This window comes from Myodes glareolus, chromosome 23 (genome assembly GCF_982192425.1).
Source record: "Myodes glareolus chromosome 23, mMyoGla1.1, whole genome shotgun sequence".
NCBI classification, from domain to species: Eukaryota; Metazoa; Chordata; class Mammalia; order Rodentia; family Cricetidae; genus Myodes; species Myodes glareolus.
The window spans coordinates 3,415,988-3,431,433 of record NC_142048.1 but is presented as its reverse complement, the minus strand read 5'-3'; the positions used below and the strand labels follow the sequence as shown (position 1 = coordinate 3,431,433).

Genomic DNA, 15,446 nt, shown 5'->3' with positions numbered 1-15,446 from the left:
TTTATCTCTCTCTTTTGATTCTTGTGTCTTTTTGAGACAGTCTCTCAGCCTGGCCTTGAATTCTCTGTTGTAGGCAAGGATAATTTTAAATTCTCGACCCTGCTGTCTCACTTCCTGTGTGCTGGGATGACATGCGTATGTCACTATGTCCAGCTTCCATGACTTACCTCTGTGTGTGCCAGGAGTCAGGTGACTTTCTCCATTCCCACTACCTGCTCCTTTGAGGCAGGGCCTCTCACTAGACATGGAGCTCATCTCTCACCTCCCTGACACTGAGGTCACAGACATAAATGACCACACCAGCCTTTTATATGTGCCAGAGATTCAGACTCAGGTTCCTATGCTTGTACTTGCTTGTATGCGCTTACCCACTGAGCCATTTCCCTAGTTCTAATGCTTTTTTTTCATTTATTTTACATTTTTACATACCAACCACAGTTTCCTCTTCCTCCTCTCCTCCTGCCCCCCCCACTCCTCCTCCGTTCAGAAAGGGACATAGCTTTTTTTTTTTTTTTTTTTTTTAGGTTTTTCAAAACAGGGAGGGTTTCTCTGTAGCTTTGGAGCCTGTCCTGGAACTAGCTCTTGTAGACCAGACTGGCCTAGAACTCACAGAGATCCACCTGCCTCTGCCTCCCCAGTGCTGGGATTAAAGGCGTGGACCACCACCGCCCGGCCAAGCTCTTAATATTTTTAAGTTAAAAAGTTTACTTATGCATCTGTGTATGTGTGTGCACAAGCTGTGTGTGTTCACGCGCCGTGCGTCGCCAAGGCCAGAAGAGGGCGTTGGATGCCCTAGAACTGGAGTTACAAGGACTTGTGAGCTGCTCCACCTACGTGCAGGGATTGGGTACCTTCACTAAATCAGCAGGTGCCCTTAACCTCTGAGTCATTTTTCTAGTCTCAGTCTTTTTTCTTTCCTTTAGAGCGAGTCTCCTGTGTCACTGGCTGACTTTGAACTCCCCTGACTCCAGCATTCTGTGCCATCACGTCCAGCACTGTCGCTATTCTTAAAAGGCGCGGCGCATTTCCCCGATCTGAAACTTTAATATGCTAATCGTGTGTGTGTGTGTGTCGCTGGGGGCCGCACCACGGCTTCTGTGTGCCGAGCCCGGCTCTGCCCAGGGGCTGCCCCTCGGGCCTCCAGCTCTCCAGGTTGCTCCCCGGCTGTGTAGCCCAGTAGCCCAGGACCACGGCTGCTGGTTCAAGCCGGTGTCCTGGTATATATCGGGCGCTCCATAACTCCTCAGTGACCGATGGAGTCGAGCGAATGCAGGCGGTGCTGCCGTGCCCTCCGCTACTTGTCACTCGGGCAAGGAATGGAACCCACAATCAGGAAACCGCTGTCCATCGGGCCGCGCGCGCCTCAGTGCGCCTGCGTAGCCACGTCCCGGTTTCCCAACGCTCTGCCCAGGTGCGCGCATGCGTCTCCCCCCCCCCCCCCCCCCCCGCCGTGCGCCTCTCTAGTGCGCCTGCACTGTGAGCAGGGCCGCGCTTGCGCCTGCGCATTGCTCTCCGGCCGTGGGCCCAGACGGCGCCTGCGCAGTGGCGCCCGCGAGTGGGGGGGGTGAAGAGGTGGAGGAGGAGGAGGAGGAGGAGGAGGAGGCGGCGGCGAGAAGATGGCGACTTCGAACAATCCGCGGAAATTTAGCGAGAAAATCGCACTGCACAACCAGAAGCAGGCGGAGGAGACGGCGGCCTTCGAGGAGGTCATGAAGGACCTGAGCCTGACGCGGGCCGCGCGGGTGAGAGCGCGGGGGAGGGGAGGGGAGGAGGGAGGGGAGGAGGGAGAGACGCGGGGGCGGGGCTGAGGCCGCCGCAGGTGTTCCCACGCCGCCAGCCGGTGCGGAGCGACTGCTCGCGAGATTGCTCTTTGGACTGGACAGGTGGTCCCATCACAGCGACCTGAGGGGACAGGTGTCATCCATCATTGCTACCCGAGGGGACGTGCGCCCTCATCGTAGCCATCAGAATGGACACGTGTCAACCCCCTTATTGCTACCTGATGGGACAGAGATTCCATCATTGCTACCTAAAGGATTCATCCTTTATCTCTACCTGTGGGAGAGGTGGCCCCATCATTGCTACCTGAGGGGACAGTTGTTAGCCTTCCTGCTACCTGTGGGGGTAAGGGGCCCCACTGTTGCTACCCGAGCGGACATTGTCCACTAAAGGAGAGGATCCCTTCAGTTATCTGAGGGACAGTTATCCCTCCTTTGCACCTGAGAAGGAAGGGATACTGTATTACTGTCACCTGTGTCCTCCTTGGGTATACCTACTTCAGTCATGAAACAATTCTTGACCCTCTTGGATAACTGAGTGACCCTCCAGGGGGTATCCAGAGGTATGGAGTCAGCTGCTTGGTTCCCATACAGCCTCTGTGCTGGGGACCAGGTGATGCCCCCGAGACTGGATGGAGGGTGTGACTGCTGGGCCATTTGGCTGGTCTTGCTGGGTTCTTGGCCATGTCAAGTGTGTGGTGTCGGATGCTCCTTCGTGTTCCTCGATGGTCAAGGACATGATGGTGCTTAGTGTGGGTGGCAGGGACCCTCCCTCATCATGGGGCACTTCCTGCTTCCCAGGTGACCTGCCAGGGGCACAGGTCAGCTGGAGCCTTTGGTGACCTTAGCCAGTTCCTTGTTTATCTGAGACTGTGGTGTCACAAATGAAGTGTGTGCCCATTTTCTCACTCACCAGACCCAGTTCCTGTGTGATGGGGAGGGGACTCTTGTTCTCCTGCAGCACAGCTAGAGAGCCATGGCTGGTGAATGAATGAACAGTAGCAAGTGTGTCACCTCTGTGTCAGTCATGGGCCAGGGCCGCTGAGGCTGCTTCTTGTTTCCAGTGTATAGTAGGTGTCTGCATGCAGATGGAGCCAAATGTTTGCAGTGTATAGTAGGTGTCTGCATGCAGATGGAGTCAAATGTTTGCAGTGTAACCAGAATAAAGAGTTCCATGGCTCACATTTTGATGGAAGTCTGGTTTCTTCCAGGAGTTGGGAATGAATGGTTGTGGAAAAGATTACTGATGTAGCACAGGCTAGTCTTGAACTCACTGAGTTACTGAGGGTGACTTTGAAGTCTTGATGCTCCTGCCTCCGTTATGAGAGCGCCACCATTCGTATGTGGAAAGGATTTAGGACTTGATTGTAATATAGCCGAGGCGCATGGTCTGTGTGTGACACATAGCACTCATTGACTACAATTTATTTGTTGCGCCACAGGGTCCTGGCCCCGTCCGTAGCCCCAGCCACTTTGCCTCCCTGTGGCTGCGCTTGTTCTGGGATCCCAGGCCGTCAGTTTTATCTCTGGCCTCCATGTAGCACTTGTCCATGCTTGGTTCCTCCTGTGAAATAGTTGTGGGTTGGTGAGCTAACACGGCGGGTGAGGGTGCTTTCCACCAAGCCCTCAGACTTGTCCTCTGATGTCCCATAGTGGACTAAGTTAAAATATACACAACAGGGGTGTGGTAGCATACTCCTGTATCTCAGCAGCTGGGGGTTGAGGCAGGAGGATTGCTGTGAGTTTGAGGCCTTTCAAGACATCCTAGGTTATACAGCAAAAATAAATCTGAAAGGAAGGAAGGAAGGAAGGAAGAAAAGGGGGTGCTAAGTATATGGTTTAGAAAAGTGTTCTTCAAAAAAAGTGTGAAGGGGGCTGGAGAGATGGCTCAACGGTTAAGAGCATTGCCTGCTCTTCCAAAGGTCCTGAGTTCAAATCCCAGCAACCACATGGTGGCTCACAACCATCTGTAATGAGGTCTGGTGCTCTCTTCTGGTCTGCAGACGTACACACAGACAGAATATTGTATACATAATGAATAAATAAATGTTTAAAAAAAAAAAAAGTGTGAAGACTGGATTCGATCCCCAGTGCTTCTAAGAAACATGTACCCTGGCAGCCTGTGAAGACAGTCAGGCGGTCTTAGGCCCGGTCGGCCTGACTGGCTAACCACATCAGCTGGCTCCAGGGTAACTGGGTTTAGTTCCCAGCGTCTGTGTCAGGCGGATCACAACTGCCTGTGACCCCAGCTCCAAGGGGATCTTGGCCTGCTCAGGCACTTGCACTTGAGGACAGGCACATACACTGCCCGTATTTAGAAAGTAAAAACAACTGGACATGCCGATGCACGCCTTTAATCCCAGCACTTGGGAAGCAGAAGCAGGAGGAGTTTGAGGCCAGCCTGATCTACAAAGTAAGTTCGAGGCCAGTCTGATCTACAGAGCAAGTTTGAGGACAGCCAGAGCTACACATAGAAACCCTGTCTTGAAAAATGAACAGTTTGAAGGCTCCTAAGGAACAATGCCTAAGGCTGCCCTGTAGTCTCTACACGTGTGTGTGCACACATCCATAGCCACACACACAAAAGAAAAAGAAAGATAAAATTTACCAATTTAACATTATTTGAAAAATGCCTCCATATTGATTTATTTTGCGAGTCATAGCTGGGAGGTCAGTCACCAAGCTGTGGGAGCTGACTCTCTCCACCATGTGGGTCCCAGGGGTCCCAGTCAGGCCATTCAGCCTGGCAGCAAGCCCCTTCCCTCACCTGCTGAGCTGTTTCACTGGCTCGTGCCTGCACCGCTGCCCTCTGCCACCACTGGCTCTGAGGGAATGGCACTGAATTAGTTTCTCTGTTGTAGTAGACACATGGGGATCTCAGCTCTCGACCTGCACCCTTGGACTCAGGTGTCTCTGCCACATGTCCCGATCCCTGTGTCCCAGGAAGATGGCTAGGGCCAAGTGGCTGTGTGGTCCATGCAGAGAGCGGTCTGGTGACCTGAGCAAGGGGGCAGGCAACTGGTGAGCATGGGATAGGGATGGGGGTAGTGTGTGTGGGACACTGGGTTCCTGGTGTGACTGAGTATCTTAGGCCACAGAATAACCTTAGTCAGTGAATCTGATGTCCTGGATGCTCTGCAGGCTGAAGCATGAGGATCCTAGAGACGAGGTATTTGAGGCCAGGCTGGGCCACACAGCAAGGCCTTCTCCTCACAGAAATAGTAATACAGGATGGCCCTGCCTGGGCTGAGTGGTGGCATTCTGGCCTTTACCTGGGACAGAGGTGACTTTGTTGAGAATAGGGCCTGGAACATTTGTTATTCACTCTGTGTGTGTGCGTGTGCATACGCCATAGCACATGTGTGGAGATTAGAGGACAGCTTGCTGGAACTGGTCCTTGCCTTCTTTCATGTGAGTCCTGGAGATCGAACTCAGGTTATCGGGCTTGGCAGCTGTCACCTTCATACCTGCTGAAGCTGTCCCTTTTAAATTATCTCTTTTAATACCGGCTACCAGGGCTGTCTGTTACCATCTGTGACCTTTGTGGAGGAAACACCCCAAGCTGTTGTCAAGAGAATAGGGGTGACACCCTCATTACTGCCCCCTCTCCAGAAGCTCCTCCAGGGTGTGGGTGGCAGCCCCCTAGCAGCTGGATGGTGGCCTGTAAAAACGATCTATCTATACTCAGCCTCAGGACCTGACAGTGGGACTTTCCTGGTGAAAGGACTCTATAGATGGGATCTGATGAGGTCACTGGAGGTGGCTGGGTGCGGTCGCATGCACTTTTCACCCAGCTTTCAGGAGGCTGAGGTGGAAGGGTCAGGAGTTCAAGGTCAGCCTCAACTACATGAGACCCTGTCTCTAAAAAAAAAAAACTAAACTGAGAAAAGTAAAGAAGATAAGGTAGCACGGGAGCCGGGCCATGGAGATACAGCCTTGTGAGAGCAAGGAGAGTGAGGGGGCAGGGCAGAACCCTGCAGCTTCTTAGAGTTCTGCAGGCACAGGATTCTGTGACGCCTGGTGGCTGACCTGTCCCAGGGTCTAGAAGACAGCAGCACCCTGTCCTTTCGCAGCTATATTTTTTGTTTTTTTCTTTGTTTTCTTTCTTCTTCTTCTTTTTTCTTTTGGAGATACGATTATAAAATTTCTGGGTGTAGCCCTGGCTGCCCAGGAACTCACTCTGTAGACCAGGCTGACCTCAAACTCACAGAGATCCGCCTGCTTCTGCCTCCCAAGTGCTGGGATTAAAGGCTCAATCCACCAGCACCCGGCTTTTGTTCCGGTTTGAGATAGTCTCACTTCATAGCCAGTCTGCCCTCAGAATCCTGTGTCAAGGTGATGAGAAGCTGCAGTCCAGGCTTCTGTAGGTGTTTGTGTTCTGTGATGTGATGTGTATGCACGTGTGTACATGTGGAGACAGGGTAGAGAAGCACACCAAGCGGTGTGTGTGTGTGTGTGTGTGTGTGTGTGTGTGTGTGTACTTTTCTGCCCCACCAGCCAGCTCCAAAAACCACACAGAGACTTATAATTAATTATAAATGCTTGACTGATAGCTTATACTTGTTACTAACTAGCTCTTAAAACTTAAATTAACCCATATTTCTTATCTATAATCTACCACATGGTTTGGTACATTTTTTTTCAATCCATGTCTCCAGTGACTCCTTGGAACTCTGCCATTCTTCCCAGCATTCTCTCAGTTTGATTCTCCCACCTAACCTCTGCCTCACTATTGGCCAGTCAGCCTTTTATTAAAATGATCAGAAAGTGCTAGGCAAAGACACATCTTCACAGTGTACAAAAAGATTATTCAGTAACGTGTGTGCACAAATGTGTATACATATGGGCACAGGGCACAGCAAGACACCAGGTTTTCTGTGGTGTGTGTGCATTAGTGTACATGTGTGTACATATGTCCATAGGACAGAGCAGGGCATCAGATGTTGTGTGTGTGTGTGTGTGTGTGTGTACACATGTGTACATGTGGGCACAGGGCAGAGCAGGGCATCGGGTGTTGTGTGGCGTGTGTGCACATGAGTGTACATGTGTGTACATGTGGGCATGGAGCAGAGCAGGGCACCCAGTGTACTTCTCCAGCACTCTTGGTCTTATTTCATTCTTTCTGCCCTTCTTGAAGTTCTGGAGTTATAGGAATGTGTGACCATGCCCAGTGTTTGTTTCTTTGTTTTATTTTATTTTTTGAGACAGGGTTTCTCTGTGTAACTCTGGCTATCCTGGAACTCACTCTGGAGACCAGTCTCGCCTCAAACTCACAGATCTACCTGCGTCTGTCTCAAGTGCTGGGATTGAAGGTGTGTGCCATTTTCTGAGGACTGGGCCTCAGCCTGTGCTCACCTAGCGAGTGCTGTTAGTGCTGACCTGTTTCCCAAGCTGTGTGCTCATTGTTTTCTGTTTCTGTTTTTTGAAACAGTGTCTCACTATGTAGCCCTAGCTGGCTTAGAACTTGCTCTGTAGTCCATGCTGGCCTCAGATTTAGAGATTCCCCTGCCTCTGTCTTCCCAGTACTGGGATTAAAAGTGTGTGACATTAAACCTGGCCCCTTGGTCACTTAAAAATTATTTACTTACCTATTTTTGATTTATACTATGTACATGAGTGTTTTGCCTGCACGTATGCATGTGCATGAAGTGTGTGCTTAGTTCCTAGGTCAGCAGCAGGGGCATCAGATCCCTGGGTCCTCTGTAAGAACAGCCAGTGCTCTTAACTACTGAGCCATCTCTCCAGCCCTAGACCCCAGGATTTAAAGACAATGTGAGCGTGGTGATATATGTTCCAGTGGGAAAAGTGCTGCCCAAGTCTGATGACCTGAGTTTGTCATAGGACCCACATGCTGTGTCTTAGGGTTTCTATTGTAATAAGACACCACAACCAAAACCAACTTGGGGAGGCGGGGATTATTTTATTTAAAACTCTCAGTCCCTGTCCATTAAAGAAGATGGTGCAGGAACTCGAGGCAGCAGCTGATACAGAGGCCATGAAAGAGCGCTGCTTACTGGCTTGCTCATGACTTGTTCGGTCTGCTTTCTTATAGCACTCAGGACCACCTACCTGTGGGATGGCACCATCCACAGTGGATCAATCATTAATCAAGAAGTACACCACAGGCTAATCTAGTGCGGTCATTTTCTTATTTGACGTTCCCTTTCCTAAAATGATTCTAGTTTCTGTCGGTTGACATAAATATAGCCAGCACATGGTAGAAGGAAAGTAACAACTGTAAGTTGTTTCTTCCCTTTTAACACACACACACACACACACACACACACACACACACACACACACTGGCATTCACACAGTCCTCCCCAAACATACAACACAAAGAAATAAACAGAAAAAAGTAAAGCCAGTTATGGGCTGTATGACTGAACCACGTGTCAAAGCAAACAAGCAAGAATAGCAGCGGATGGCTCAGGGGTGGAGCCCCTGCCTAGAATCCCCAGTGAGGGGCTGTGGACGTGGCTCAGGAGTGGAGCCCCTGCCTAGAATCCCCAGTGAGGGGCTGTGGACGTGGCTCAGGGGTGGAGCCCCTGCCTAGAATCCCCAGTGAGGGGCTGTGGACGTGGCTCAGGGGTGGAGCCCCTGCCTAGGATCCCTCTGAGAGTGGTTTGGCAAGGCAATTTCTTCTGTTGACTTGGTTTTCAAATCCAAGTTTGTGTTCCTTCTGTCCCAGGAGGCAGAGCCCTTCATTCCTTGTCACAGTTCTGGTGCTGGCAACAGCACCGTGACCTGCAGCTCTTATTTCTGCAGACATGTGTGCCTGTGCTAGTCCGGCAGGTGGCCCAGGGTAAGAGGCTCTCTGGGGGCTGGCCCTGGTCTAGTTGCCTCTGTTCACGAAGTCAGCAGGTAGCGCTGAGTGCTCCTAGAGACAGTGCTGGCGAAGGAACATAGGACCGTATGTGTGCTGTCAGGGTGCTCAATGAAGCTTGGGCAGATACTTTTCCACTAAGCCACACTATCACCTCTACGTTTCAGTTTTGGTGACCCCAAACAAAACTGTCTCCCCTGGGCTTCTCACAGCGTTGTGGGCCTCTAACTGGTGGTTCTGTCCCACGTCTCAGGGCTCACAAGGAATAGTAGCCAGCTGTCAGTGTTTGCAGGTGGGGCATGGCAGGGTGGAAGAGAGAATGAGCCTTCTGCTGGGGACCAGCTGGCTAGTGGCCCTGGGACAGTGGCACTGACACCAGGCAAGAATTCTCTCTGCAAGCTCTGAGTGCGGGGTACTATCTTTCTCGATCATAATTCCCCAGGGTCAGTGTCCAGTATATACCTGTGACTCCTGCCTTGGCATCTCATGTTCCCCAATCATGGTCTCTCTGATTCGTTGTTTGGGGTTAATTGGGTTATGTTGGGGGAGTTACTATCTGTGCTGGTGGCTTTCTGGTTTTAGCTTGATCTCATGTAGACACAGGTGGGGTACAGCTGGGGAGATAGCGGGACCTGATCCCTGCTGAGGAAGTGCCACAGCCACAAGTCACTTGGGAAGGGGAGGCAGGGAAATCAAGATCCTAATGTCCATCTTGGCTAGTTTGGAAGTCAGAATCGGCCTGGGCTGAATGAGGCCAAGAGCTGGGGAGGTGGTTTCATCGGTGAAGTGCTTGGGGTGTAAGAGTAAAGACCCAAGAATCCCTGAAAATCCGGGTCCATGCCACATGTCTGTGACCCCTGCACAGGGTCAGAGATGGGGGGATTCCCAGCACTGCCCAGCCAGTGAGCTGTGGTTTACTGAGAGAGCTCATCTCAAGAGAACAAGGCAGGAGCAATTGAGGAGACATTGAGTGTCAACCTGTGCCTCCATGTGCCTGCACATACATATATGCAGCACACAGACCAACCCCCCGAAGCCAGCATCAAGTGTAGTGTGCATGCTATAGTCCCAGCATGCAGGAGGTAGAGGCAGGAGGATTGCTCATCTTTGAGCTCGGCTTTGAATTGAGACTAACCAAGCAGCCATCAGTGCACCCCTGCTCAACTCATTGTTGAGGCTGGGGCAGGAGGATTATGGGTTCCAGGTTAGCTTGGCAGCATGGCAGGACCCCCCCCCCCCGGCTCTTCCAAGAATAGCTCACCCAACACTAAAACTGCCTCACGGGTGTTGTGCAGTCACAACTGGAGAGAGGAGGTCTGGCCCTGAGCGTCTGGGGTGCTGCATGTCACAGGCAGTGCCCCTGAGATGGAGCACGAGTCCCAGAGAGCTTGTGTTACAGAGCATGAACTAGGCTAGCCAGACTGACCCACAGCAGCCAGAGTGATTTCTAGCATGCCAGCTAGAAATTTGGAGCATGCCAGCCCATCAGGCTGTGGCAGGGTGTGCCAGTCTGCCAGAACCCGTGCACAGAGAAAATGTCTCTCAAAGTAGAGACTTTGTGGTGGGAGTGGCAGGAACCATGGAAGACTACAGAAAAAAAGGCAGTGTGAGAGACACTGGCATGGAGTTGGCAGTGCTCCTGTATTGGTGGTAGCTCCCAGGAGGGAATCTGTCACACACTGTTTGATGTGAGGTGTGGTGTTTAGAACCTGCATATCCTCACATCTGCCTGCAGACATGGTGGTCACTTGGCAGGGACTGTCCCTATGTGTTCCACAGCGGCAGGAAAGGGTGCAGAGCTTGAGGCCATGGCAATGACAGCTCAGTTGGGGGTTAGGAGACTGGCCTGGAGCCTATGGGCAGCTGTGGCTGGGGACAGCCTCCTGCACAGCCTGCTCAGATGGTGCCTATCCCAACCAGGTGTGGCCCTGTGGCCCTGGCTGGACAAATGAGGAAGTCACTGTGAGCATTGAGGGCCACAGACACGTAGTCAACATTAGCATTTGCTGAGGGGAAATGAGATGTGGCCAGCCTGCTCCTCCTAGGAAGAGCTGCAGGCGGGACAGGTTGGCCACTGCCTGTGCTCCTCATCTCCACCCTCTCTGGAGAGATGAGGCAGACTCACATGGCCTCTGTCTACCCTTGTGAGGAAGGAGATCAGTGCAGCAGCTGGCTGTGATGGCTGTGTTGCTGGCAGGCATCTGGGGGACACTCAGCAGGTGATGGTATCCAGACAAAATTCAGCAGGCACAGGCTATACTCAGCAGACATGGGGTGTACTTTAATAGCTACAGGCTGCACTCAACAGGCACTTAGCAGGTGTGCAGTGTATTCAGCACTCAACAGATACGCAGTGTATAACCCTGAAGGAATGGTTCCTGTTGGGTACAGATACATGGCTTTTCTAGTGAGAGAGGTCCTGTCACCCATGGTTGGAGGTCCACAGCCTGAGCTGCCCTTGGGGTTATGGCAGCAGTGGTGACTAGTGGTAGAGTTGAATGTACAGCCTCTGGCAACTTGGATGACTTCTAGACCAACTGCTAACCTTGCAAGTAGATGCTTGCCATGGGATGGCCTGGGAGGGTACCTCCTGGGGGACACTCCACTCAGTTCTGCCATTCCAACCCCCCCCCCAGGCATATACTCCTTTAAATATTACTCCAACATCAGTAGAGAAGCAGAGCTACCATTCCCATCTGGGTGTCAGGTCCCCCCGCCCCATGAAGGCTGTATATGCAGACAGGAACTGCTCTCCTTGTGGAGGTTAGGGCCTGTGTCCACCAAGCAGGCTCCACAGTTTGGTTGTTTGCGTCTTGTTTCTTTTGTTTTGTTTTGAGGCAGGGTCTGTTTAGGCAATGCTGACCTTAGACTCTGAGTCCTCAGCTTCCCAAGTGCTGGGGTCAGTTCTATGAGACAGGATCTCAGCTCTGTAGCCCAGGCTGGCCTGGAACTTGTGGCAATCCTCCTGCTTCAACTTGCTGACTGCCCATGTCACCAGTGCGCAGCAGCACACCTGAGCCCCTCTGCACTGTGGCTGCATCACTCTAACACCAGGAGTCTGAGAGTCTCTAGTTCCTCCTCCTCTCCAGTGCGTCCCGGGCTCTGGCTCAGGTCTTCTGCAGCTGTGCAGCCTGTGGCTCCATGGGGTAACTCTGTAAGCAGAGGCCTCTCCTTCTGTGGAATCGTGCCTCCTCTTTCCCCATCCATGGCGCCTTTAGATACATGAATGTTTTTAATTTTGACCAAGTCCAATTCTTGGTTGTTCTTTTGTTTGTTTGTTTTCTTTCCTTTTATTGCTTGAGTTTAGTGTCATATTCAAGAAATGGCTGCCAAGCCTGCATAGCTCCTGCCTTCTTGAGGTGCTGGCCAGGCTGCCTGCCTCATAGATCTGCGGCTTCTGAGAAGAGCTGGCCTTGGTGCCGGGCTCTACCTCGGGTCTTTGAGTATGGATTCTGAGCTGTCCAGATCCCTGTCTGTGTGTGAGGATGTGATTTCCCCAGAGCCCTTTGGGCAAAGGCTGCTCTTTCCCATCTAGTGTCTTGGTACCAATGTCAGTGGTCATGTGAGGGCTTGTCCTGTTGGTTCAACACTGGCTAGTTTTTTTGTTTTTGTTTTTTAAACACGTGGCCTATCTGTATAACTTTGGCTAGCCTGGAACTCTATGTCAGTGTTTCTCAACATGTGGGCCATGACCCCTTTGGGGTCGAGCAACCCTTTCACAGGGGTCACCTAAGACTGTCAGAAAACATAGATATTTACATTATGATTCAAAACAGTGGCAAAATTAGAGTTATGAAGTAGCAACGAAAATAATTTTGTGCTTGGGGGCACCACAGCGTGAGGACCTGTGTTAAAGAGTCACAGCGTAAGCAAGATTGAGAACCCCTGGTCTGTGCGGACCAGGCTGGACTTAGAGAGACCGGAGAGATCCACCTGCCTCTGCCTCCCAAGTGCTGGGATTAAAGGTCCACACCACCATGGTCTTCATTTTTTTAAAACTTGTTTTTATGTTTGTTTGCTGGGGTCAGGCCACACATGTGGAAGTCAGAGGGTAACTGGAAATCAATTGTCTGTGATACTTAAAACATAAAGAGATGTGCCATCGACCATGTGGGCACACATTCATCATCATCTTGTGGGGATGGCCAGTCCATAGCAAGTCCAGTCCACTAGTCACGGAGAACAGGTAGGAGCAGATTGGGGTAGTCCAGGGCCTCCAGGCCCATCTTAGAGCCTGGGTGTGCACAGGGAGGTGTTGCTGTTGGAGATCAGGGGATCCCTTTGTGGGATAAGAAGGACTGAGAGATATTGGGGGCACTTGGGGGTGCTGCATCCTTGGGAAAGATGAGCCCATATCCTTTCTGTCCTGGACAGGCATCTGTGTGCCTGGGAACCTCCCATATGTCCCCATTCTAGCTGTTCTGTCCCTGTCAGAGCCCTGGCTAAGGGCTCATCTGGTGAGCTTCCCTGGCCCAGAGGTCCAGCACAGACCTCCACCAGCACTCTAACCCTGTAATCCCAGACCTTTTGCTTATGCTGTGTCCTGTGTCTCTCTAACTACGTAGGAGCTGTCTTCACCTTGCTCAGCCTTGCAGTGCCCAGGGCAGCTCACTCCGTCCCCTGCTGGGGGCTCTGTGGCCCTCTCTTCCCTGCCTGGCCTAACGGATGGAAGAGGCTGCTGCAGGATGCACAGGAGACAGGCCCATGCCCTGCCACTGTTAATTCAGTTCTCTGGGTGTACATGGTCTGTGTAGAAGGCACCTGAGCTGCAGTGCACATGTACAGTTCTCGCTTACCCTTATATGGTTCTCGGGACTGATGACAGTTTGGTGGTAGACATCCCTAACTCCTGAAAAAGCTCATGTTCAGGCCTAGCTCTGACCTGGACCCTCCCCAGAGTCTCTGCAGATGCCAGCCCCTTGGCCATTGCTACTGGAGTACCCCATGCTTGGCCTGAGCTTGACTCACTCTGTGCCATCCTGTCCAAAATGGCCAGCCTGTGAGAAGAACTAGAGATGTCTCTGGGTGGGGGTTGCATCCCTTGGGACCTTGGCCCTGGCTGAGGTGATCTGAGCCTGAAACTGCTGGGTCACCGCAGCTGTGACAGCCCAAGGTACAGGGGCACCATCGTTTCCATTCCCAGAAGTGGTGGTGGTGAGCTAAAGCCCTCAGCCAGGAATCCAGACTTGGCATCCACTTTGGCTGCTATGGTGCAAGCCAGTCATTCTTATATGTCAGGTGATTTTTAAAAATAATTTGGACATCAAGTGATGGTGGCGCATACCATTAATCCCAGCACTCGGGAGGCAGAGACAGGTGGATCTCTGTGAGTCTGAGGCCAACCTGGTCTATAGAGCCAGTTCTATGACAGCCAGGGCTACACAGAGAAACCCTGTCTCGAAACCAAAAATAAATAAATAAATTGTTGAAATATGATTTAGGCTTGTGAGATGGTTCAGTGAGTGAAGGCGGTGCCGCCAAGTCTGGCCCCCCCACACACACATCACGTTGCTCCTCCGGCCAGACTGCAGTGCCTAGGTGGACTAAGGACAGTGATGTCCATTATGTCTCTTTTTGGAAGTGACCAAGAAGGTGCCAGAAATTCTCTGTCACCTGGAGGAAACCTTTGGTGGCTAAGTGTCCCTATCACTAGTGGGCGTCCCTCTTTCAAGTGAGATATGGGACTGTAATGACTTTATAGTTAAATGGTGCCGGGGTGGGCAAGTCTAGGCTCTTTTGGCCACCCCCACAGCACCAGGACCTGAACCTCAGACATTCTAGGCAGGGCTCTACCTTTGAGTCACACTCCCAGCCCCTCACTGAGGGACTCTAGGCAGGGGCTTCACCCCTGAGCCATGCCTCCAGGGGAACTCCAGGCAGAGGCTGGACAAGTGCCTCACACCTCCAGGTTTCATTTGTAAAAGACATCTAGTTCCATTAGCCTCAGGGCAGGGCTGGGTTTGAATCTCATTTTTCTATTTACTAATTTCTATGAAGCCTCCTGTCTGTGACACTGGATACATTTATCCTTCAATGTAACTGTTAACTTACGAGAGAGAGAGAGAGAGAGAGAGAGAGAGAGAGAGAGGACATTTGAGCTGTGTGACACAGCAGTGAGGAGCAGGCCCTGTAGCAGTGACTGTAGAGGATGGTCTGCCCAGGGCAGTTCTAGAATAATGTTGTGTAGAGAGCTGGATGCTGAGAGGGCACAGTCTAGGACCAAAGACTTACATCATCTTGGAATCTCAAGAAGAGCTCAGGGGTGGGAGGGCCTGGGGTTTGGATGGTCTTTGGGTGTGTGTGCCTCTGCTCACCTCTGCCTAGAGCAGATGTTAGTCCCACCCCTCCTCCCTGTGAGCAGCACAGGCTGCTGAAGGAAGGCAGGTGAGATCCCACCCAGCCAGGTCCTGAGACCTGGAGCACACAGATGCCCAAGGCCTGTGAAAGTCTGAGTGTGAGGTTCCAGTGGGGTGCTTGATGTGTCAGGGTGGGCCTGGTTGGCAGCACTGCCCTAACCCTGAGTTCTTACATAATGGCTGAGCGCTCTTGAAATGCGGAGCAGTCCGACTATTCTGGGCCATGGTAATGAGGCCACTGCAACTTTGCTTTATCTCCCTGTGGCCCCGTCATCCTCAGGGAAGCCCTGTCGGGTGCAGCAGTCCAGTCTCAGCTATGGCCCCAACGAGGTGGCATGGCAGTGTGGGGACCATGCATCTGGGCGTGGTGACACGCATCTCACCCCAGCCTGTGCAGGCAGAAGCACAGGGGGCTGAAGTACAAAACAGTACAGTTGGCATTTGTGCTCTCTTTGCTCAGTGTAACACACATGTGCACACACTCAT

The 15,446-nt window shown here is 51.9% G+C and overlaps 1 protein-coding gene across 5 annotated transcripts in view; it reads left to right on the top strand.

Moving 5' to 3' along the window:
- Window positions 1-1,591: 1,591 nt before the first annotated feature.
- The window catches only part of Crtc1 (CREB regulated transcription coactivator 1), a 56,428-nt gene continuing 42,573 nt past the window's right edge, over window positions 1,592-15,446 (top strand). For 4 of the 5 annotated variants that reach the window (XM_087901107.1, XM_087901105.1, XM_087901104.1 and 1 more), the window contains exon 1: window positions 1,592-1,742. In XM_087901107.1, the coding sequence (XP_087757233.1) occupies window positions 1,617-1,742 (126 nt within the window). In that variant the 5' untranslated portion in view covers window positions 1,592-1,616. The remainder of the gene's footprint in view (window positions 1,743-15,446) is intronic. The other variant, XM_087901110.1, reaches the window with a different exon arrangement.